The 25367-nt window shown below is 44.8% G+C and overlaps 1 protein-coding gene and 1 long non-coding RNA gene across 7 annotated transcripts in view; one reads left to right on the top strand and one right to left on the bottom strand.

The window, feature by feature from the left end:
• Nucleotides 1-943: 943 nt before the first annotated feature.
• Nucleotides 944-25367, bottom strand: part of ANKRD50 (ankyrin repeat domain 50) — a 28089-nt gene continuing 3665 nt past the window's right edge. For 2 of the 6 annotated variants that reach the window (XM_085885052.1, XM_085885055.1), the window contains exons 3-7: nucleotides 23828-24533; nucleotides 14668-14831; nucleotides 11681-11973; nucleotides 2579-4638; nucleotides 944-2444 (exon numbers count right to left, since the gene is read on the bottom strand). In XM_085885052.1, coding sequence (XP_085741178.1) covers nucleotides 1191-2444; nucleotides 2579-4638; nucleotides 11681-11973; nucleotides 14668-14831; nucleotides 23828-24058 — 4002 coding nt within the window. In that variant the 5' untranslated portion in view covers nucleotides 24059-24533 and the 3' untranslated portion in view covers nucleotides 944-1190. Of the gene's footprint in view, nucleotides 2445-2578; nucleotides 4639-7181; nucleotides 8914-11680; nucleotides 11974-14667; nucleotides 14832-23827; nucleotides 24534-25367 lie in introns of those variants that run through there. The other 4 variants (XM_085885054.1, XM_085885053.1, XM_085885056.1 and 1 more) reach the window with 4 other exon arrangements.
• The window catches only part of LOC147024794 (uncharacterized), a 39268-nt gene continuing 28730 nt past the window's right edge, over nucleotides 14830-25367 (top strand). Inside the window, exon 1 of the long non-coding RNA XR_015059199.1 lies at nucleotides 14830-14950. This is a non-coding gene — a long non-coding RNA (uncharacterized LOC147024794). The remainder of the gene's footprint in view (nucleotides 14951-25367) is intronic.

Raw genomic sequence — 25367 nt, 5'->3', positions numbered from 1 at the left:
GAAGAAGCATTAATTGTGATAAATATGTGGGCTTTTAAATTTTTTATTTTAAATGCAGCATCAAAGTTCAGACTTTATCCTCAAACCGATTAGTGTCATAGAAGGCACTTTTGGATACTGTAATGGCTTCAAGTGGTGTGCAAAAAGGTTGGCAGGATAGCCGAGACCTCGAGGTATGCACACTCGCTTCTAAGCTGTCTCGCCCGAGTTCGAATCCCGACCCAATCATTATTAACTGTTACCTTGGTGTATCACAGGCAGGGTGATTAATCGATGTGTATGCCTCCACTCGGACAGACGTTAAACGGGAATCCTGTCTTTCAGAATTAGTTGGTGGATGTTCAAGATCCCACGGTGTCCTTCGCGAAGAGCAAGCATGCTATCATTCACACCATGGACAAATTCCTGCCCGAACCAGCAGAGGGCATTGCATCAGTGGCACAGCTGCCTGCCCCCCGACTCCCCTCAGCCCCCCCATGCTACTCACAGCTGTGCTGCATATGAAAGAAGAAGAAGAAGAAGTGTGTAAAATAGTTCAAACTGGCTTTTGTTAATGCCAATAGTCTTGATTCATCAACGTCATGAAACAATCTCCGGCAAATAATTTTACTTGCACATTTTCAAAGCCCCTCATCCCACAACTAATACTTGGCACCTGATAATCACGTCAAATTCTCCCTACACCATGATCTCAAACCTTCCCCCCCCCCAAAGAACAACGTGAGGACCAAAATAAAAGTGAGCAGGATAAATATGAAATCGCCAGCCAAGGCTCACTGGCAAAGTCTTACCCCTGACTTGTCCCTCCCCTCCCCCCCCACACCTTATCAAAATAAACATTATAAACGCGTGCTTTAATAAAAGTGCAACTGGGGCTGGTTAACCCTTATTAAATAGATAAACGCGGTCAACTGTCCTTGGGTGTTAAAACCTACCCAGTGTCGATTTTGAGAGTTTATTTCATTAAACTTAGCGTTGTTGTCACTTCAACTGACAAATTTTGGTGCTTGAAGGTTAACAAAAGGAGGTTAACATTTTAAATAGAGGAAAAATACAAACCCTACAGCCCTGAATCCATTTCTCAAGGCAGATGTAAAATGGCTAGATTCTGCTACAATTATGTGGCTGGTGAATGAATTGGTACCGTAGCAAAATATCTCCAGGGCACCTTTCTCACCACCCGCAGCATTTTACAAAGGTGTCTCCATCTTAAATGCAGTTGGAGTCATGTCCAACGGCATCCTCACAGTATGTTTGAGGATGGCACGAGAATTCGGGCCGAGGAAATCGATCTGGCTTTGCTGAACTGGCCCCTTGTCACCGTGGCTGCCTGACCCATGTACACCTAGTCCTACTTTGCCAAGTTTGGGGTTGGTCACTATTCCATTTCGTTTGTGTGAAACATGTTGCGAGACCAGACGAGTTTTGATTACAGAATGGGTGGGGGGCTTCCGAGGCGGGGAGGTTGCAGGTGGTGAAGCGGGAGGTGAAGTGTGCTGTGAGACTGACAACGAAGCTTGACTGCGACTACGTGGCAAAGAGTGTTGGGCAATCTGCTGTGCAAAACCCAAAGCATCAAATGGCACCGTTTGTGCTGTGCCACCTGAAAGGCTTGTGGACAATGATGAGGCCGTTGTTTGCCGAGAGGCGTTCGAACTAGACTGCAAGGTTTGGACACCACTTCCTGGAAGGGAACCTGGAATACTACTGCTGGCTAATCTCCCCTTGGCAATATGGCCCGTCTGCTCAGGACACGATGCGTCAAAACCTTTCCGATGGTAAAACACGCCCCCGCCGCCACTATCCGAACTTGTCGAGGTTAATGTTGATGAAGGGGTTTTGGTGGCTTGAACTGTATTATTTGTTGGTGGAAGAGCCAATAATGCAGCTGATCCAATTGAAGTGGTGTTTGCAGTATTAAGTCCAGTGACTGGCTGTGTATCGCCAGTCCATTTTGAACAACCAACGGCTGCCGTTTCCAACATTCGAACAATTTTCAAATGTCCACCCCTTGCTGCCACCCTGGTGGGCGTTCTTCCAAGAGCATCTGTACGTTCTGGTGCGGCTCCATGGGTGAGCAGCAGTCTGACAACCTCAACATGTCCTTCCTGGGCAGCTACAGCTAATGGTGTAGCACCCTGACTGCAAGCCTGGTCAGCAGCGGCTCCTGTCGAGAGAAGAAGAGAAACCAGATCAACATGCCCTCGCCAAGCTGCCGACTGCAGGGGCGTTCGATTCTCTTTGTCTGGTGCATCTGGGTTTGCTCCCTTGGATAAGAGTAGGGCTGCCATGTCTCTATGGCCCATCCAGCAAGCTGCATGTAAAGCAGTACGTCCATCCGCATCTCTGCCATCTACTTCTGCTCTTCGTTCTAACAGAAGATTGGCCATGGGCATTTTATCAGTAAGAGCGAGAAGATAAAGTGTAGGACGGCCATCTGAATCCTAGAGAGAGAAGGTGGGTGGAAGGGCAGGTGTATGTGGGTGTGTATATAAAAGAGGGTTTCAGGTGAAAAAATAAAGATGCAAGCTTATCATTTGTTCACTGAGGGCAATATGATAAAGTGTAACATGCTCACCTTGGCATTGACATCTGCTCCATGATCAAGCAAGATCTCAACGACATCACGGTGATTTTCCAGAGCAGCTACCCGCAGTGGGCTACGACCATCAAATCCAGGCCTGTCAACAGCTGACCCTTTGTGGAGCAGTAGACGGACACATGGTGCATGACCTTCCAGTGCAGCTAGGACAAGAGGACCACGCCCAACATTGTCCCTTTCATCTGGACAAGCACTGTGGTCTAAAAGCACTTCACACGCATCTTTATGGCCACCAGCAGCTGCATGATGCAAAGGTGTCCACCCGAGATCATCTCTATGGCTCTCATCTAAACCCCGGTCAAGAAGGAGGCGGACAACTGAAGCTGACCCACCTGCTGCTGCCACTCCAAGTGCTGTACGTCCCTCTCCATCTATGGCATCCACCGCTGCCCCCCAGAAGAGCAATGTCGAGACTGCCTTTGCTCGGCCAGCCGCAGAGGCAGCAAGGAGGGGTGTCCTATGGGCTCCATCCACAAGATCAGCATCTGCTCCTCCCTCAAGCAACAGTTCAACAATGTCTGCCCGTCCCTCGTAAGCTGCTACAATGAGAGGGGTGAGTCCATCTGAATCTCGACTGTTCACCATGGCTCTTCGCTCAAGCAGCAGAGCAGTCACAGAAGCATGTCCACGTGAAGCTGGGACACAGAGTGCAGCTACGGCCAGAGCCGTTCGTCCATCTGAATCTGCATGGTCAATATTTGCCCCCCTATCTAGCAGGTGTCTGGCAATTTCTGCGTGACCCATGTATGCTGCAGCAAGGAGTGGCGTTCGACCTGCTAAGTCTTCTTTATCTGCGTTGGCTCCTTGGTTAAGCAAGTCGATAACAATACCCTCGTGGCCACCCCAAGCTGCTGCTCGCAAAGCTGTGCGTCCTTCCAAATCTGGCCTGTCTACTTCAGCCCCAGCTGCGAGTAGTGCTGCCACCGTTTCTCTGTGTCCACCCCATGCAGCTGAACGCAAGGGTGTCCATCCTTCAGCATCTACTCTATCTACTTCAGCTCCAAGACGGAGAAGGAGAGAGACAACACCAAGATGTCCATGACGTGCTGCCAAATTGAGTGGTGTCCGGCCGCAATTATCCACGACTTCTACGTCAGCTCCACGTGATGCCAAGAAAGCCACCTTATCAGAATCGCCATTGGCTGCTGATATGGCTAGTAAAGTTCGTCTTTCATCATCCCATTGATCTAGAGGTTCTCTAAGGGTATCTCTTGTTGGATTCTCAGTTGCATCCCTAGATTTCAGGGTATTTTCATGTCGTGTTGCCAATCTTTGAAGTTCAGATGGTGAGCGATAGTCAAACGGCATGGCACGCCAAGTAACACACAGTGCTAATTGCACAGGTGGTAACCTTAAATTGGCATGCGCAAGGTGGTGCGCCAAGTCGTGTGAGTCTTGAGGTGAGAGATCCCCACTGGGCTGACAGAGTTGTGCAACAGCAAGCATTGCATGACCTTCTGCGGATGAGCAAAGGTACCGCTGTGTACAGTGTTTGACATCCAAAAGCCAAGCCGCAAAGCTGGAATGAAAGAGGACCAAACGGCATGGTGAAGACGATGTTAAGGCTTCTTTTGGAGTTTCAACAGGTATCAAAATCCGCGAAAGTACTGCCAAACGTCGTTCAAAATCATCTGCGGAGATATTCGAATTCCGTGTCGTGATAGCAAATCGCAACTCCATTGCAGAGAGCGGTCGCCGAGCAGCAAGGGCAGCATTGAGTAGTGGCTGCAGCCTGGCAAAGCCACGACGGGCAAACACCCTTTGGCAAAGCCACAGGTAAAGGCCATTGAGTGTGCCTGGAATTTCCCTGACTTCCCTGAGTGATGCTGATCCTTCCGCAGCCCCATCAAGGACTCGTTCAAGGTACAGGAAGCAGCCGTCACTTTTGATGTGTAGGTGATTCAGCATCTGGGCTGTCTGCGGGGTCAGCTGCCGACGCAGTGCTGCCGAGATATCCAAACGTGCTAGAATGTAGCGTTGTACATCTTTAAGCACAGCTGAGCGCCTCAGATCATCCAGAATGACACGGCGATAGCCTAAAACAAAGAAAGATAGAACACTAAATTTTAATGCACGACAGATGGGTATGATTTTGGCAGCCTGATGCTATTATTACCACAACCAAGCATAGATTGCATTCCAAGTCTGCAGTATCTTTGCAATTATACTGCTTAAAATGAGAAATTTTCTTGAGAAGGAGTTGTTATTATTATTATTATTATTGATCATCAACAACCATTATAAGGTTCAACTGGAGCACTGTCCTTTGAGCTGTCCAACCAGTGTTGGAATCTTGACCCGGCTAGGAACTATCACCCTGGTGGTTCGCCTGCAGGACGGTGCTGTGCACACCATCCATTGGAAGGACGTTGAGCCGGGGAACGTGTCTGCTCACACTGGTCGTTGGCGGACGGCTGCTTTCACAAAGTTTAGGCGAGCGAGTGATCTTGGGCACCGTGAATAGAGTACAAACTCTTGCCATAACAGACTGCTGGGAAGACAAGGGCAAACCACCTAACATCCCTTGCCAAAGGACTGCTTCGGCGGCACCAACGTTCTGTCACAAGCATGATGCAGTGATAATGATTTTATGATCTGTTGTCCAACATTTTGTTTCTTTTTTTACCTTGAAAAAGAAAAAAAACTTTGCCAGGAAGGAGAGAGGGGGCTTCTACAATTTGTTTTGGCAACACTAACAAATTTAAATTATCAAAAACCCCAATCTTTTTTAAAAATCTTGGCAAGTACCGTTTCTCTTTTTTTCCCCACCTGTGGAACCAACTTCCACATTCTCTTCAATCTCATTCTTCCCTCCAAGTCAGCTGTTCACCACCATCTCAGATCACCCCCCCCCATACAAAACCATGAGCTCTTCCACCCTCATTCCTCCCCACACCCATTATTTGTCCAAGTTTCTCTCCATTTTGTCCTTCAACTCTGCTGTTGGTGTTTTACCCCTCTCTCTACTATTCCTTTTGTTCTGTTGCATCCTGATCCATTCAGTGTCCTAACTCTTCCACGAGCATTGACCTTGCATACAATAACAATAATAATAATAAAGCCACATCAACCAAACTGACCACATATAAAGTCAAACATTCTGTTTTTACCTCCGCCATGGAAGATGGATGGAGGTTGCGTTTTCACCCCTGTCTGTATCTGTGAGCAGGACTTCTCAAAAATTTATGGACGGATTCGGACGAAAATTGGTGGAGAGGTTGGTGGTGGACAGTCCAAGGACAAATTGATTATATGTTGGTGAATATCCGGGTCTGGATACGAGAATTTTTAAGTGATTAATCACCATGCAGAGATTGGGCCAAAAACGACATATAGCAAGATATCTCAAAAAGTTGTGGACGGATGATGACAAAACTTGGTGAATGAGTGGGTAGGTGAAAAGAATAAGCCGATTTGATTTGGGTTTAGGTCTGGATCCAGATCCGGCGTATCAGTGTTGCACAAAACGTAAACTGTTCAGTCTGGTGGATGTATGCGCTCTTCCAAGTGCCGGTCCAGTTATGCTTGTGTCGTGAAGATGATTTTTTTTTCCTGGTTCATCAACACCCCAACGTCAAGATGATCACTCCTCTGGCCATTCTTCATCCCAATGATGTTTTGAAATTTTATACCCACTTTTTACTTTTTCAAAACCAATGTTCTTCCAGGGGTTTGGGCGGGGGAGGGGGGGGTTAGTGAAGTTAATAGCCGAGTGCTGGCTCTGTCAGTGCTGCATTGATATACATACTTAATAATGTCACAACAATTTGAAAAAAAACCCCACAATCATACATTCATTGTATTTATTGTCTGTTCAATCCCATTCTTCCCTCCAAGGTATTTGAGACAGCTGCTCACTACTACCTCATATCACCTCCACCCCCAAACCATACTCATGATCTCTTCTACCCCAAATGACCCCATTTCCAAGCACTCCATTTTCCAGGTTATTATGATTTCCCCACACTCCATCACCTCTTTTTGCTTGTTTTGTTCCTTTTCTGTTTCATCCCCACTTTCCCTTTTCTCTTCTTGCTGTTTCATTTAGCTTGCATGTAGCTTGTTCACCCCCCCCCCCCAATGTGTCCTTCTCCCCCTCCCCTTGTTCTCACATCCACTTCGACTCTGCTGTTGGTGGTTTTTCCCCTTTCATTTTGTTTCTTGCTGTTCTGCTCCACCAGCTCTTCCATGAGCCTCAATCATGTATCCAATTTATTTTTTTTGTATTATTTGCTTGTGTTAGGCGACAGACTTACTGATCAACCCTCTCATTTGAAGTAGTTTTGAATCCCTCCTCCACTCCACAAATGGCTGGCGTCATCCTAACCTCCACCCCTTCCCTTCCCCACCCAGGGACCCCAGCTGACAGCTGCCATGAAACACAAGCCAAAGAGTCACCATCTTTCAGAACTAGAATTCCTCTCGAGGCTCACAATCCGTGAATGTATGCACGCCACATGAGATGCTGCATGCATTGCTCTTCCCAATACCAAGTCTGCCTCACTCGCCTACAAATACCTTAACCATATGCCCGTCAGTTATAACAAAACAGTATTTACACCAAGTCAACCAGTCACACCAGTTGTTTTCAGATGCAATCTGCTGGCTGGTTTGGACTCCTTAAAATTTTGCTCGTAATTGCTTGGATGCAGCACACCCATCCGACCGGACGTGACACCTTGCGATGTGCTGCTGTTCGTCTCAACACACAAAGTAGCACGTTGCTTTAATTTGCAGCTACTGTACACCGTGTGCACGTCCTGTGGCTTGGAAAGGGGTAACAGTGTGAAAGCTGAAAGAAGCAAGAGGAAGGGGGTGGAGTAGGGAGAACAAGTGTATACAAGTATGATTTGGAGGAGGGGTTCGGGGTTGGGGGCTGTGGGGAGAGAAATGGAAAACGAAGGAAGAAAAATATGTCAGTCACAAAAGCAGGTTAAAGGAAGTACTCGGTTACAAAAATGTGTGTGGGGGGGTGGGGGGGGGAGAGAAGTTGAAATGATAGAAAATATGCCAAAGGGAGGAGGAATTGTTCAGAGGAGGAAGGGGGCCGAGGGGGTGGAGGGAGCGGATGGAAAAGTGAGAGCTAGAGCTAACCCATATGTTTGTGGAATTTTTCTTCCAATCGTGGCCAAATTCAGACGCAGAACCCGGGAACTCAAGTCGAGTTTCATTCTGGCATCGAGGCCAACTCAAGCTCACGATTAACAACACCAAATGATGGGTCAAATTTTTAAGTTTTAATTTTTTCTCTTTTATTCCTTTGAAACACGATGCCTTTATGACGTTCGAACGGTCAGTTGGCCACTAGTGAACTGAAATATTAACTTTATTTGATGATGCATTACGTTTCTGGCGGTATTACTCCGTGCCAAGCCTGGTGTTGGCTTCGTGGTTAGGGTGGCGGCTTGGGATCCTAGGGTCCTGAGTTCAAGCCCCATTGGCCGCTGAATTAATACACACCAGGAGGTTGACTCAGCCTGTCATCCTTTCGAGGTCGGCAAAATGAGCACCAGTGTACTGGTAAGGGGGACACTGCATCAGCGGCATAGCCACGTCCCAACCAATGATGCAAGACAGACACAGAGAGACAGAGAGACAGAGAGACAGAGAGACAGAGAGACAGAGAGACAGAGAGACAGAGAGACAGAGAGACAGAGAGACAGAGAGACAGAGAGACAGAGAGACAGAGAGACAGAGAGACAGAGAGACAGAGAGACAGAGAGACAGAGAGACAGAGAGAGAGAGAGAGAGAGAGAGAGAGAGAGAGACTTTGTGCTCAGGTCTTTGGCAAATGCTTTGGAAGCTTTTCTACCCTTTACCAGGAAGATTAAATAACAATTCATTATCACGTGGCCTGCCACACTCTGGCTTTGATGGTAAAATAAATTCCGAAGGATTATCGTTTTCTGTCTATTGTTAGAACAGTGTCGACATCATATAAATGATTCGGTTAGAGCAGAAGCTGTAAATACTGCAGGCATTTTGCTCACATTTCCAATATTGGCAATGCAAAAACAACTAATTTTTGTTTTTTATTATAGCTCCTTTGACAAAGGAATGTTTTACCACAAGGTGGAAAAATTATAGAAGATAAACATAATGATGCAGGGATGTATACGATTAAGCGACCTTTCTGCTTTCTGGGTGCTACATGCTCAGTGTGGTTGCAGCAATATACAAGTTACATGAGAGCAAAGTTGATAGTGCGCCATCGCAAGTCCCAACAATTCTCACCTAAAGCAAAGTTGAAAGATGGCAAAAGGTTCTACCAGGAATGACTCAATGTCAAGTTTTGAGTTAACATTTACCCCCCCCCCCACCCCCGCTTTGACCTCTGTGACCCTAAGTCACCACCCCCAGAGCATGAACCGTAGGTCAAATCCAAAAAATTGTTACATATTCCATGCGTCCCCCATTGTTGATTGTATATACAAAGTTTCATTACCTCCTCCACAGAAGGTGAAGGAGGTTATGTTTTCACCCCTTTCTGTTGGATTCGCAAGATATTGTCGGGTTTTCCGTGTGTGTGTGTGTGTGTGTGTGTGTGTGTGTGTGTGTGTGTGTGTGTGTGTGTGTGTGTGTGTGTGTGTGTGTGTGTGTGTGTGTGTGTGTGTGTGTGTGTGTGTGTGTGCGCGCGCGCAACACGAGGCTCCACAGCACAAACCATCAAACCGAGAAGAAGCTACCAATGCCAAATTACACCACGTGATTCAGGAGGGTGATGGCTAGCGCTGATTATATGTTGGTCAAAATCGGTCAAAGGTCAAGGTCGCAGTGAGGTCAAACATAATTCCGTAAATTAATGTGGAGAAATGGATTATTTTTGCTTCGCTCGACGTTACGAGTTCGTTTTAACTTCGATTTTAATTTTGTCTTCGGTTTTTGCGATCACTTCGGACGCTTAAAACTCGGTTATCGAAATTCTGATAAAAATCGGATGTTTTGGAGACGTTTTAAGATTGTATAAAAAAATATTTCACTCGACGCGTCACGGGTCGTCACGTGATGGAGTGCGCTCGAGCAGACGCGTTGTTGACCCACATAAAGGTTTTCCGTGTGCGCGCTGACGGTGTTTTCAATAAAGATGGTGTTTAAAAGTCATTTTTTATCCCAATAAAGGTTATCGTCGCATGCCTGACTCGCTGAGCCGTCGGATTATGTAAAGATTGTTGGTGGATGGCCGAATATTACGGTTTTGTGACTTTTATAAAATAATATAAAATAATTGCGTGGAGAAATGGAGATTTTAGCTTCGGTCGACGTTACGATTTTTGATGGTTTGATACAGAATCATCGTAGAAACTTCTGGTTTGTGTCGCTACCTTCTCCAGAGACAGCTTTTATTAGACAAGTTCAGAGGTAAAGTTAAATATTTTTTAAGTACCAGTCTATGACTGCTTGTTTGTTTGTTTGTATGCACGATATCTCAAAAAGTCGTAGACGGATCCGGATGAAATTTTGTGGACAGATTGTGTGTGTGAGAAGGACGAACTGATTAGATTTTGGTGAAGATCCGAATTCGGATCCGACTACTATAATTTTTTTAAGTGATTCTTCACCATTGAGAGATCGCACCAAAAATTATATATAGCACGATATTTCAAAAGGTTGTGGACGGATTCGGACGAAACGTGGTGGACACATTGGGTGTGTCTTAACGACAAAATGATTAGATTTTGGTGAAGATCCGGATCCAGATCCAACTACTAGAATTTTTCAGTGATTCTTCACCATTGAGAGATGGGGCCACAAATGATATGGAGCACGATATCTCAAAAAAGTGGTGGACGGATTCGGACAAAACTTGGGGGGCAGGTTGGGTATGCGACAAGGAATAATTTATTTGATTTTAGTGAAGATCCGAATTCAGATCTGGATAGGAGAATTATTTAATTTTTAAAGTGATTCTTCACGATTGAGAGATCGAGCCAAAAACGAAATATATTATGATATTTCAAAAATGTATTGGGCCCGATCTGATCTCGTGGATCATGCATTACGTGGCAGAGGAATGCGCTCGACCGAGTGCCCTTCTCGTTTAAAAATGCTTTAAATTGTACCCATAATTGCATGTTTTGGTATTTGACCATTTGCCTCAGCCCCAGTGGGCGAGGCCATAATGATACTGCTCTCACACCTTATTGTCATGTGGTGATCATAACTACCAAGTTTGGTGAATTTCTGCACAACTGTTTAGGAGGAGATAGTGTGACGGACGGACAGGCAGACGGAGCCGATTCCAATATCCAGTTGTTTTTTTTCCCCTCAAAAAGCATGGCATGGGGGTTGTTAAAAAGCCACCTAATGGAAAACGTTTCAACACTGCACTAACACTGACTCGCATCGTTACTCAGGTCGGCACTGCGCCAAGCATGCATATTACGATTGCCGTGAAGAGGAGGAATACGCCTCTACAACTGCTTGATCGTGGAGATATGTAAGCTTTTATAATGTCGGTGCTTCATGTCGTGGAACTGAACGTGAACTTCAGAGATGACACCATGATTCAGAAAAAAGCAGAAACACAGAAACTTTGTAATGCCTGAAAGTGGTATACTTCATGATGGTATGTTTTCTCTTTGAGGCCTGTAAGGCCATTCCCATTTTTGAATAGTACAAAGTAAAATTTATACTTCAATGTGTTGGGTTGGCAGACATGGAATCCGAAAACTCTGAATGTGGAATTTAAGAGGAAAAGGGAGTAGGGGGGGGAATGTTGTTTTAGACTATCACAATTAACAAACGAGACATCCTCCCAATCTCGCACCTCCCCCGCCATCCACCCAACTACGAGTACACACAGCTACACTCATACAGAGGCCAGAGCAGCCATCTTCTCCACCTCCCTTATAGACGTTGGGGATGCACGGCCCTTTATCTGCTCCCATTTTTCTCATGAACATTCAAACGTCTATTCTCGGCAAGCGAAGTTTTGGCACTCCCAATGGTGATTCCAATAATCTTCTCAATCATGGCAGTAACTTTTGCTCGGTCATAAAAGAAATGTAGAGGAACTAAGTTTCACACATGGGATGCATTGAAAAGCAAAGAAAAAGATAATAATAAAAAAATACGCACCGCTAAAAAGTCGAGTGAGGCTACGACTTTTCCTTTGGGCAGAGACAACGAGCAGCAGCCACGGAGGGAGTTTGTCTTGTTGCCGAGCAAGCAATTCCGCGATTGTGAGACTCAAACCTTCAGCTCTTGCCTCTTCTTCGGTTCCAGGCTCCTCGTCACCTTGCCGTTCATTCTGTGGACCTCCATTGGCTCCCAACAGGCTGTCTGCTGGTTCCCCTTCATCAATGGAATCGACAACCAGAAGCAGGCAGTGGGGTGGTGAGTCAAGAGAGAGCAGAGGTTGAAAGAACCCTCTGTGAGGCAAACAAGACAGCATTGATTAAATATGTTCCTGCATTATAACCAAGGCATGACAAGGCACAACCACCACCACCACCACCACAACCAGATAAAACAAACAAACAAAAATGACAACAAGCTCCTTTGTTTCCACTTTCCAACCTACCCGAGAAAAACTTGCTCAACCCGAAGAATTATTTAGAAAAAAAAAAAAAAAATTTTTAGTCAAGTGATCGCCCCTGATCGGAGCATCCCTGGCCATACGGGGCAGCCATAAAATGGTGGGGATGCTTGTGCGTCATGAGAATGTGAAGATTCTTTGATCTATCTACAATGTGAAAACCTCAAAATCTACAACGTGAAGGCTTCAAAACGGGACTTTATTCAGAATAACCATACACGGCATAGCACACGCAACTTGGGACCTCTCCTCGTCCATCCTCTCTCCTTCCCCCGCGTATAGCCCCGAGATAGAATCTCCGTGAAGGTTCTTCTTTCGACAAGCACCCAGTTTTCCCGGGGCTTCGAGCCCGGAAGTAAAGGGAAAATTCTCGCATCTCAGTGATCATTCTGTACAGGTCAAAGGGTAACCCCAAGATTAACCTGTTGCTCGTATGGGGGTGCTCCCCACCGTACCCACATGCCGCCCAACAGACTATGTGACGGAACAGGCAAAGAAGTTTGTGTGAGCAATTGTACACAAACACTGATATTTCTTGCAAGTCATGCTAATAAAATTGCATTTATTTGACAATTGTAACAAAAACCCAGCTCGGTTTAAAAAAAAAGATAAAGTAAAACAAAATAAATAAATAAATAATCCTTACTATAATTCATGTCGAAATTAGTACACACGCTAAACATGCAGTTTGTAGACTGTAGTACGACTCTTGGTCACACTGTGAGATTTGGGAAGGGAGAACCCCGATTGAAGCAGTCAATTATCAAAGGCCCAGACTGTTCACAGAGACAATGAATAAATAATCTCGACACTTGAACAAATGGTTAGTGTCCACTCTGAGTATGGGAGATAGGTGGTTCAAACCAAGTCATGCCAAAGACTATTGTTAAAAAAAAAATTAAATTTTTTTATGGTACGTGCTGCTCCCTTGCTTGATGCTAAGCATTTAAAAGGATAGAGGATGGACAAACAATGATGGGAAAACAATGGCAAACCACCCAGTACAACCCTTGCCAAGAAACTGCTTCATCAGTACCAATGCTCCGTAAAAAGCATGGTACATCGAAATTTAAAAAAAAAAAAACTTTGACAGTAAAACTAAACCAACAAATAAATGATACACACACAGAATGACGTTGCACACAAAATCCGGGCGAGACAGACGCAGGAAAGGTTTGAATGAGCAGCAGGACGTGTTGTGAGCTCAAACAGCTGCACAAGCCTGGTGTTGGCTCAGCGGTTAGGGTGGTGGCTTGGGATCCTAGGGTCCTGAGTTCAAGCCCCGTTGGCCGCTGAATTAATACACCAGGGGGTTGACTCAGCCTGTCATCCTTCGGAGGTCGGCAAAATGAGTACCGGCTTGCTGGGATAATTGAGCCATTCGAGTATCCTGCGTCGGAGTGGCGACCCATCCAGGATTGTGCCCAATAGCCCAGGAAACTGCTTCGGCAGCACCGACACTCTCTGTACAGAGTATGGTTCCAATTATTATTATTATTATTATTATTATTACTGCTAAACTACAGGTTAGTTTTCCGATTCATGGTCTGATTTGTATTCAAAATGTAACATTCAACTGAAATCAAGTACTTCCTCAATGATAAACTGACATTTGCAGACGGACAGAGACAAAGTGAACCAATTGCTTAATTCGCGTGCACGGGGAAATAAGGGAAGCAAAGATGAGCAAGTTGCGATGAGGACGGGTGCTACAAATGGAGCATACTATCCCTCCCTAAAAAAAAGGGGTATCAAGCACATTGTTTTGATTGCAGTTATTGCAATGTTGAAACACAATGCCTCGGGCGACTTCGTCGGCGGAGACATAAAAAGAACAAGCATCGCAACGGTATTCCCTTTGACGAGCAGCTCAGTTTTAGTTGATGAGAGGGTGTGTCGGGACAGCTCATTGGCAGTGGAATTGCATTTCAGCTGTCCTCTCTGGGTTTGAATCCTGGCAAAGCTATAAACGATCATCATGGTGCTCTGCATACGAGGTATTATATCAATGAGTACATTGCCTTTTGGACAAGCTAATCTGGCAAATATTTATCAGTACCTCCTGATCCATAGACTTTTGGTTTTATAACGCAAAAAAAAAAAAAAAGAGAGAGCGACAGAAAGACCAACTTCGCTTCTGTTCTGCAAGAGTGCACAGCAAGTTCATGGCCCCCTGCAAAACATCTCCATTCAGAGCAGGATGCACACACTTCCTCATGGAAGCAACATACAAAATATACTTCCGCTCAACACCACTCATTAAATTGGTGGTTGTTTTCAGCACGCGTTTAAATGGATAAACACATTTTACATGAATACGAGTGTTTAACTAATTAAGCAGCACAAATTAAACAAACACTGCTCTTCCATGAACCAAAATACCTGTATTAAAAATAAATACATTCCAAGAGTACTGTACTTTCAATGAAAGCAAGGTGTGCCTGGAATAACAAGGAAATGTGAGATTTGAACAAGTTGAGCATGTTGGGAGTGAGTGACAACTTTTTTTTTTTTTTGCCTCACTCACCGACTCAGCGCAGTATCTGGAGAGGTCTCGGCTTCGTGCCTCGCCGAGACTGCAGCAGGAGCACCGAGAGCCTCGACGGCGTGAGGCAACAAGTGCGAGGCAGCCACTGCTTCGTACAAATGATGTACAAACCTTGCTGGACACAGAGTGTCGACGTTAAATGTCTAGGGGTCAAGGATCGATGAGACAGAGGGAAAGAGAGATGCCAACAGGTTAACAAAATTATTGAGGTTAGACCCGGTCTCACCAAGGATAAAACTCTGCAGCGTCATCGGAGTGGGAGGTGAGTTTGCGCGCACAGTATATAATGGAGGGAAAGTATGTTGTGCGTATGTTGTATGGTTCATCTACTCCTCAGAGAGGATTTGACCGAGGAGGCCGAAATTTTTCAGGGATTCACGTGGGCACCCTGAAGTTGTGCATGTGAAAGTTTTGTTTGATTCCATCAAGTTTCGATCAAAAGCATACATTTTTTTCCATTCATCATGATATTTTCGACACATGCACAGCAGTGGTATGTTGGATGTTATGTTCTTTCTTCGGTGATATATTCTTTCAAAATACGTTGCTGTTGTTGCATTGCCAGATGTTGAGAGATTGCAAGGAGGATGATGAGGCAAGGGGGGGGGGTATGTGGAATGTGAGGGAGACGCCATCTTAACGGAGTCAGAGATACATGAACGTTACACGTGCTGCGGAATAAATGGACTTGTGCCCTGCAATCAATCGCATTGTTTAGTGTTTGTCTAAAGACATAACACCGGGTTATTTTTTATTTTTGGGAGCGATCGAGGCAGCAGCCTGTTGCCCATACAGCGCCCAAATAAAGGGATGTGTCAGAAGAAAACGTTGCACTCTTGGAACAAGATTGCCCATAGTGCCAGCACTCTGCTATGGTATTGTTGCGGTTCTGGAAAACCGCATGCCTCCACGGCAATGGCACACAACACACAGTGATCCCAAGGCAGTTATTTCAATAGTATGTGTATTAGTTAGTCCCTTCCATATGTCTAGTGAGTCAAGGGGAAAGATGCATTGCATGGTACTCTTAGTTGGAGCTCTCATAGCTCTTTAACCTTTACTTTTTTTACATGGAACATGCAAGCAAGCATGCACGCCACTCAATGGAATTAAGCAGACACGCAGCGAGCGTCTCCAGTATGTTCACGCGGCGAGTACGTCCCGTGTGCTCGGGCTACGAGCGTCCGCGGCACTCGGGCAGTTTCGCGCCAACTCCCCGTTCAAACTGCGTGCCAATTCTCAACCGCCATTTCATTCATTTGTGTGTGCCAACCGCCATTCAAATTCATTGACTTTCATTCCGCTCACCAAACTAAACCATGCTCACCACAACCACATCATACAACTGATGAAAATCCGCACAAAAACTCACACTTACAAACGCAGCCTTTATTCAACATCACAAGGAACTTCAATACCATCCTCACAACGCCACATGGCAAACTTCTCTCACTAGAAACTCCACAACATATTCGCACTGCTCTATAACCGCCGTCACTGCCACATGGTCATCAAACACTCACCATAGCCTCAAAGGACACGGACAAGATGCCGGTCGGGCTTATTTCGGGGCCTGACCCGAAGTGCGAAACTCATAAAGGGACCTACGGGTGGCACAGGGATTTCTCTACAATCCCACTTTGGAATAGAGGCTGGCACGCGTTCGGGGCCATAGAGCGCATCCAAAAGCCATGGCCTTGTTGAAGCCTGGAGCTCCGACGCATGGCAAGGTCAGCAAGTAACTGAGCCATCTTTTGCATCCGGAGCCTGGCGGGGTGTGGCTACGACCGCTAGAGTCCAATGGGGAAGAACAATGGGAACCTACGGCCACGTATGACCCGATCCTTGGCCCCTCCATTCATCCGGGCTCATAAAAATGGCAGAGAGGAGCAGATTAGAGCCAGATTTGCAGGAAGCGACTGAGCGAGAGGGCGAGCCAGAGCGACCAAGCCAGCCAGCGACCCAGCCAGGAGAGCGAGCGAGTGCCAGCGACCCAGCCAGCCAGAGCCAGAATAACGAGCATCGGTGCAGATCGAGAGGCACCGAGAGTCCACGTGACCAAGCATGGGGTCAGCGTTACTGCCACGAGGTGAGGCCACTCTATTTCAAGTGACGCTCATTAGGTTTAAGACACTCACACGAATAGGAAAGGGACTTTCTTCTCATACATCTTCTTCTTCTATCTCTCTCTCCCTCGTCTACTATGGACGCACAAAAGAGCAATCAACGCGGGTGAAGCGCAACTGTTCTTTTCAAGGCAGGAACTAAAAGAGCAAACCAAACTGATTTGCACCTCACATTTTTCCTCTTGCACTATGCCACACCCCCCATGTTGCATCACACTTGCACCTCACTCCCACACCCCAAGACTGCAATTCCTGGTGAGTCCGGAAAGGAACCCGAGACAGCCCCTCTCCCTCGTGGTTCCCCCGCGACGCGGAGGCCGCAACAGCATAACATGACATAAACATAAAGATAATAACATGACCCCCTTGGCCGCTACCATATGCAGCGGGTGCTTCAAGTTATTACAAAAAGTGTGCGCCAAGATTTTCGCATGTTTCCACCTCCCCCCCCCCCAAAAAAAAGGAATTTATGATGCTGGAAGTATGCCCACAACTCAATAACCACAGCAAATGGAAAATAATGGTTTAATTAACAACAGGGATGAGCGATAACAGAACAATCACAAAGAATGAAAGGAAAACTATGCTAAAAGGAACCCTATATGTTTTATCTGGACAAATATGGCTGACAACAATTTAAAATAATTCTTAAGAACAAAGACATGCACAGGAGAAGATCAGGACAAAGAAAAAGGAAAGAAATATAGAAGATATGGGTGTAGGTCAGTTAAGGCCTTCTCTGTCCGAGATGCTGTTGGCTTGTGCAGGTCCAATGTATCGCGTTGCTTCCTCCCAAGCACGATGTGCCAGATGAGGGTCGTTTCCGCACAGAGCACAGAAAGCCATACGCTATGGCTCGCAGCATCCAGGCCGTGCCAGAACCGATCCAGTGGCGGTGAACACGATGGCCCGCTCCCACTGTGGATCGTCGAGCTTGGTCCCGCACCTTTCCAATCCACACAGCTGCTCCTTCGCAATAACCAGGCCCATAGTTTAAATGGCCATCAGTGGGTATTAGTGCACAGGGCTCCAAGTGCAAATCACTCCACCACTCATGGGTCGTCGTCTTTTATAACCCCCAGTGCATGACATTACCACGGTTCCAGCAATGGCTGTACTTTCAGCCATGCGATCCCCTTCCCCAGTACTGAGCAGTCGTTAATATATTAAGCAGAAGGGGGAGCGAGAGGAAATGAAAGCAAAGATGAAATGTCTAAACGATTGATCATGACAGCACTAAGTGGGGTAATATTATGAAAGGCTTATTCAAACATTGATTAAGAGGTAACTAATCAATAAATCCTCTTAACCTCCGTAAGGTATTTTCATCAGTGTATTATGGAAAAACGTAAGCAAGAGGCAAGACAAAGTAAAATTGGAGGAAAATGTACAAAAGGCATTAGACAATACTGTACTTGACTTGTAATTATGCTACAGATTGATTTCCTGTCTCAGCATCGATCCTTAAATTGGCTTGATGAAAATCAGTTGCTCCAGCACAAGTATGCCTGGTGTTGGTTTAATGGTAGGGTGGTGGGATTTGGATCCTTGGGTCCTGAGATCAAATCCTGCTCAGCTGTTGAATTAATACCAGGTGGGGTTGACTCAGCCTGTCATCCTTCCGAGGTCGGCAAAATGAGTGCCAGCATGCTGGTATACTGTGTCGGAGTGGCGACCCGTCCAGGATTGTGCCCAATAGCCAAGGAGACTGCTTAAGCAGCACCAACGCTCTGCACAGAATATGGTCCCAATCTCCTCTCCAGCACAAGTGGTGCTCAAACCATCCTACGAACAAGAAACTCAAAACAGTCTGAGATACACCAACGACCTTTTAATTTTCAATCCATAGGTCCACATAATTATGATAGGAAGAATATATAATCATTTCGAATTGTTTTTAACTTTAAAGACTCCACTCATTATGTCGTCCTCATCGAGGCGATGCCTTAAATGAAAAAAACAAAAAACTAAAGAAATAGAGAAGTGAAGAGAAGGAAAAGGAATCCAAGAGTTTTTGAGGAGCTGGAAAACCTGCCTTTTTAAAAGAGACCCGTCATAACTGTTAGGAAAGACATGAGAAGTTAAAGAACTCCAGTTCAGCAGTGAAGAAAAAGAAACAAAACATCATAACTCATAACGGACCACCCTTGTGTTACCATGAACGACCAGACAATAATCATATGACGTAGTGGCTTGCCAAGTATTTTGTGGTCTAACTAATGGCAGAGGTACACGAGCAGCCAAAGAAAGGGAGGGTTTTTCAATCTCATTTTCATACACAAGAGGACTTCTGAGGTTATGGACATTAGAAGACTGAACAACGCGTCGTCTATCATGAAATAAAGGTACAGCAAGTCATCGATTCATGTCATGGATGCGTACCTAAAAACTGCAGCGTTATATGAAGAATAGGCAGGAGCATCTACTCAGAAACCTAAAGCAAACACACATCAATCATAAAACAAACGGGTTTCATTCATAACTAGAGCGAAGTCAGTAGCACACCATCGTAAATCCCCATACTAACCACCTACAGCAAAGTCAAAAGATGGCATAAAGTTCCACCAGGAATGATCCAATCTCAAATTTTGAGGGCTTTTTTTTTTCTTCCCCATTTTGACCCCTGTGACCCAAAGTCCCCACTTCCTGGGGCATGAATTGGGAGTCAAATCAAAAAACGTTACATGCTTCATGCATCCCTCAACGTTGATTGCATATATAAAGTCTCTTTTTAAAATGTTTAAAATGTGCCCATAATATCACTTTTTGGGATTTGACCTTTTGAACCCACCCCAGGGGGAGGAGGCAAAAATGATACTGCTCTAACACAAGAATAAAAACAATTAAATCACCAGAAAAATGACAAGACATTTAAAAGTGATATTCCAGGGGGATCCAAGGGATGACAAGGGGCAAGTAAACATTCAGTCTCTGGTGATGTTAATTGACGGGATGGCTAATTTGAACATGCACATTAGGAAACATATAACTGCTCTAACTAAAGTACTGTCGATCCCTTCCCCAAGGCCCTTTTTGTGTATATATGAAAACAAGACGCAATCACGTGTCTCACTCGTAATTGGCGGGACTAACTAATCATCTCTCTCCGAATCAATTACCCCAGGTGGCTAGGATGATAAACAAGAGTGAGAATTGCTTTGCAATCCATGTTCCCTACCGATGTGATATTTTCTAAGTTTAAAAAGGGCATAACTCTGAAAGATTGACGAAACACCCTGAAACCTGAACTTGTTCTGTAACTTATGATAATAAAGCAAGGTACCAAGATTTAGTTGAATATGTTAAAGGGTATAAAAAAAGTCTGAAAAACCACAGGTGGGACTGATGGACGGATGGACGGACAGCAAACCGATAGTCCCCTCCGGTGAAACTGGAAAGGGACTAATAAATTGACTCCTCCAACACTCTTCTTGCCGAGGAAAGCTGCATAAAGCAACCATGGAAAGCTACACAAGGTAAGCCCTTTGTGTAGCTTTTCATGTTTGCTTTATGGAACTTTCATTGGCTGGAAGAGCATGGGAGGGGTCTATACAAGCAGTGGACTAAAAAAAGTAAAAGAAAACACCAATAGAATGTCACTTAGTAGGGTGTTGGGCCACCATGTGTATCCGGGATGGCATGAATATGACGTGGCACAGAGCCAACAAGAGTCTCAAACTGTTCTGCAGGAATGTGGCATCATTTTTCCACAAATAAGTCCTCCAATTCACATCAGTTTGATGGAGGCAGAAACCGTTGTCTTTGGTACCTCTCCAGACAGTCCCACAAATGCTCTATATGAGATTGAGGTCCGGCAATTGGGAGGGCCATGGAAGATGGGTAATTTCATCCTCATGCTCCTCAACCCAACTGGTGACAACACATGCCATGGACTGGAGCAACGTCATCCTGAAATACTCCCCCTCCCAGCAGGGAAGAAATGCTGCATCATGGGATACAGATGATCGCTCAGGACGGTAACGTAGTGCGCTGCATTAACCAGATACTTAATACCAGATTCAACCTGCAGCCTGCATCTATATACGCAATGAGAGGATTGCCAGGAAGAGATTTGTATATTTCACGTGCCGGTGAGGTACATGTGGTGGCCTAAAACTCTGTATATATGTTGTACAGCCCGTGTACCTTGGTCTTTGCCTTTTTTTTCTCCACAATCTGTATATACAGTGCTCTCCATAAGCATTGGAACAGTGAAGTCAAATTTGTTATTCTTGCTATGTACTCACTAAATTTGGGTTCGAGATCAAAAGATGAATACGAGGCAAGAGTACAGGTCATCGGGTTTTATTTCTTGGTATTTCTATGCATATACTGTACGTTTTACCATTGTAGAACAATACCACTTTTTATGTTCAGTCCCCCCCATTTTAGGGAAGCACAAGTGTTGGAACAAATGACTGACAGGTGTTTCTTGTTGCATTGATTGTTCACACATAAAAGAGCTGTGAATGTCTGGTCTTGGTTTTAGCATTTGCTTTTGCTTTGGGAGTCCGTCTTTGAAGTCAGTGGGCATAAACGAACATGAAGACCAGAGAGCTGTCCATGAAAGAAAAGCAAGCAATTTGGAAGCTGAAAGAACAGAATAACTCGATTAAAACCATAGCACAAAAATTTGGCATCGCAAATACAGCAATTTGGAATATCTTGAAAGTGAAAGAAACCGCTAGTGTACTGAGCAATAGACAATGGCCAGGTCGGCCAAGGAAAACAACTGCGGTGGATGACAGAAAAATCATCAGAGCTGTGAAGAAAAACCCTAAAACACCAGTCAATGACGTCACAAAGAACCTCCAAAGTGCAGGGATGAAAGTATTCCAATCTACTGTCCGCAGAAGACTTCGACAGCAGAATTACAAAGGCTACACCACAAGATGCAAACTTCCCATCAGCACCAATAGAAGGCCAGATTAGAATTTACCAAGACGTACAGAAGTGAGCCAGTAGAGTTCTGGAACAAAGTTTTATAGACATATTGTAACAAGATAAACCTTTACCAAAGCGATGGGAAGGAGAAAGTGTGGAGAAAGGAAGGAAATGCATACTACCTCATCCGTGAAGCATGGTGGAGGTAGTGTCATGGCGTGGGCTTGCATGGCTGCCTCTGGAACTATGCAGCTAATGATGGCAGCAGAAGAATGAATTCAGAGGTGTACAGAAACATTTTGTCTGCCTATGTACAAGAAAATGCTTCCAAACTCATTGAGTGACGCTTCACCATGCAGCAAGACAATGATCCAAAACACACTTGCCAACGCAAGTAAGGAGTTCATGGGGGAGAAAACGTGGAAGGTTTCAGATTAGCCAAGTCAGTCTCCTGATTTAAATCCAATGGAGCATGTATTTCACTTGCTGAAGATGACACTAAAGTCAGAAACCCCCAAAACAAGCAACAACTGAAAATGGCTGCAGTAAAGGCTTGGCAAAGTATCTCAAAGGAAGATACCAACAGTATGGTGATGTCAATGGGTCACATGCTTGATGCAGTTGTTGCATGCAAGGAATTTGCAGCCAAATACGAACTATTATACTACTTTAATTCACTTCAGGTTAATCTGTTCCAATACTTATGCTTACCCAAAATGGTGGGACTGAACATAAAAAGTGTTATTGTTCTACAATGGAAAACGTACAGTATACGCATAGCAATACCAATAAATATAACCCCGACCTGCTGTACTCTTGCCTCGTATTCATGTTTTATATTCATTTTTATATTCATTCATATTCATTCTTGCCCCGACCTCCTGTACTCTTGAACAACTTTGACTTCACTGATCCAATACTTATGCAGGACACTGTAAGTACATATTATATATACCAGCAGAATACCCGCCCTACGGGCGATATTGTTCCAAATACACAACGCGTTCTTCTGATGCATACCTTTAGTTGGACGGTGTATTGGCAACTGACATCTCTGGATAGGCATAAAAACCCCCCAAAAAACCCCAGGTTACGTGCATGAAACAAAGACATAACTTCTGCTTATAATTCAAAACACCTCACTGCACTGGAAATCGTGGGGACAGGAATACTGTACATACTGTAAATGGTGGAGACTTGTGATAACCTCCCCCACCTGGAGGCGGCGCTACACGATACACATTTACATCGGGAATTTGCGTCCCCCCTCCCCACACACCCCAAGACCACCGGCAAAGATAAAAACACTCCTATACATTAACTGGGGTCATGTTGATCCTCTGTTGCAAGTCTGGATGTAATTGGCCCAGAACTGCAGGATGACTAGCGCGACAAACCCACAAACACTGGTCCGTGAATTATAGTAAGGATTATATAATACACTATCCTGGCAAGCAAGAAGGGGAGTAATAAGAGTAAAGAAAGACAAAGAAAGACTGGTTGAGGAAAGTAAAGAGATCTTCACAAGGCATTGCACAAAATAAACAAAACATTGGCGGACCTCAGTTTGTTCGATATAATTTGTATAACTTTTTGGACGGCCCACCTATCCTCAATAAAAAGTGGTGTATTTAAACATGGAAACATATTGGGTTCTCATAAGCTTGTTATGAACAAGTCTCTTCAAACATCAAATCCACCAGCAACGTTGAACTACACTTTAATTTTAAATTGTAGCTGGACTTGAGAGGTAATCACCAGGTTTGAGTTTTCACTGCAGATAACATCATTGCTACAAGGCAGCAACTATATATATATATATATATATATATATATATATATATATATATATATATATATATATATATATATATATATATATATATATATGTTATTTAAATTCAGTCTTTCTCGGAAACAACGAATTGTGCATGCTGTATACAATATATCATTTTTGAATGTTCTATTCACAAAGTAGATGAAATGTTTTCTAAATTAGGTTAGTATGACCCCTTGAGTACTTCAAGTCGACTTTTAACATTATGCACTTCTCTGACAACTTGTCAACTAAATGCACTCCTTAAGATTCGTTTTCACTTGCTCCAAGGGATCTATACTGTATTGCTTACTTGACAAAAATGAGCAGCGAGCACCCTGGTATGCAGACCTCGTTCTCGACCAGCCGAAGTAGTTGGCCACACCAGTTCAGTGAGGAATGCAGTTTTCCCAACACCTGGTCCTCCCAAAACCAAGACGCCAGCCGCTCCCCCTGCACGTCGCTCCGCAGCACAACGCTGCACTCTTTCAAACGCCCATTCCCGACAGTAGAAGGCCTTTCCCTCAAGCAGACTTTGAGCCATGACAGGGATGTATCCTCCCCGTGTCAAGAAATATTTATTACAGGTACTAGTGCCTCATTTTCAAGCCTGAAGCTTAGCACTTCCGTTCCTGGCCGGAAGGAAAACATAAAAGTTTAGCCAAGGCAAAAAAACAGGAACAAGTCTTCTGCCAATCTCCAGACGTTGATGCATTAAGGAGAAACATTAATTGGCACAAAAGGTGTACAGGTGTACCTTGGTAAAACAGCAGTATATTAGCTAAGAGGTAGTGCAGCTGGAGCCACCAACATCAACATAGACCTGAGAAAGTTGTACTTGCTCAGATTCACAAGCTGTCCTCTGAAGTTATAGCCTCTCACTTGAATTGGTTGCATTATTTCCTATCCTAATCCAGTGAGTCTTGTCTCTTTGTGGCCTGCTCCAGCCACACGTGGCTGTCTCTCCATTATGTTCCCGTGTAGAATCAGTCATCAGCTTGTGACGCCTACATTCGTTCCTGTTTGAAAGAAATGGAGGTCATAGGGAGGTAAAAGAGAGGGAGAGGAATTAGGCGACTCAAGAGGAAGGTACCAAATGATATAGAAAAGTACGGCACGGCGGCCACAATTATTCCCATGTTCTTGTGAGGTTGGCCCGGTGGAAGCTTGGCCCAAGTCTTCCACGAACCGGCTGGCCGGGCCTGATGTTCGACTAAGGTTCGGGGAGGAATTTTTAATTTGTTTAGGGGTCTGGCGATAGCTCGCCTACTCTTCACAAAGGACACAGTGTTATCTTTAACGTCCACCAACTCTTTCCAGCAGATGAGATGGCCAGTTTAACGTCCAGCCAAGGGACGGCACATGCATTGATGAATCACCCTGCCTGTGAAACACCGGGCCGAGGGTTTATACCTGCGCTGAGGTTTTAACCCACGTGAGATAGCTTTGAGGCGAGTGTGCGTACCTCCAGACCATCCTGCCAGCCCCTAATGATATCAGGAGACTACGATGGCAAAATGACCGCCAAAGCAAAGCGAGCATGAAGGTGAGAAATGAGTGAAAAGGTTAATTAAAAAAAATATATATATGAAAGGAAATAAAGAGGAAGGAGTGGTTGTCAAGATGAGCAAAGTAAATGGGCAGGTCCTGAAAGTGAACATCAGTGAAGAAAGACATCATGATGGGTAAGTGAGTTGAATGAGAATGTTGATTGCAAGGAAAGGATTGAAGGAGAATGAAGACAGAAAATTATAATGGTGAAAGGTACAAGAAAAACCACGAGTAAAAGAAACAAGCAAGAAAGGGAATAAGCATAAAGAAAGACAAAGAAAGAGCTGTTGAGGAAAGTAGAG

The sequence above is a fragment of the Eptatretus burgeri genome, chromosome 6, assembly GCF_056783735.1.
Source record: "Eptatretus burgeri isolate ZD-2024b chromosome 6, Ebu_testis_v1, whole genome shotgun sequence".
NCBI lineage: Eukaryota > Metazoa > Chordata > Myxini > Myxiniformes > Myxinidae > Eptatretus > Eptatretus burgeri.
Note: the sequence above shows the minus strand (reverse complement) of the source record. Positions and strands in the feature narration are given on the sequence as shown.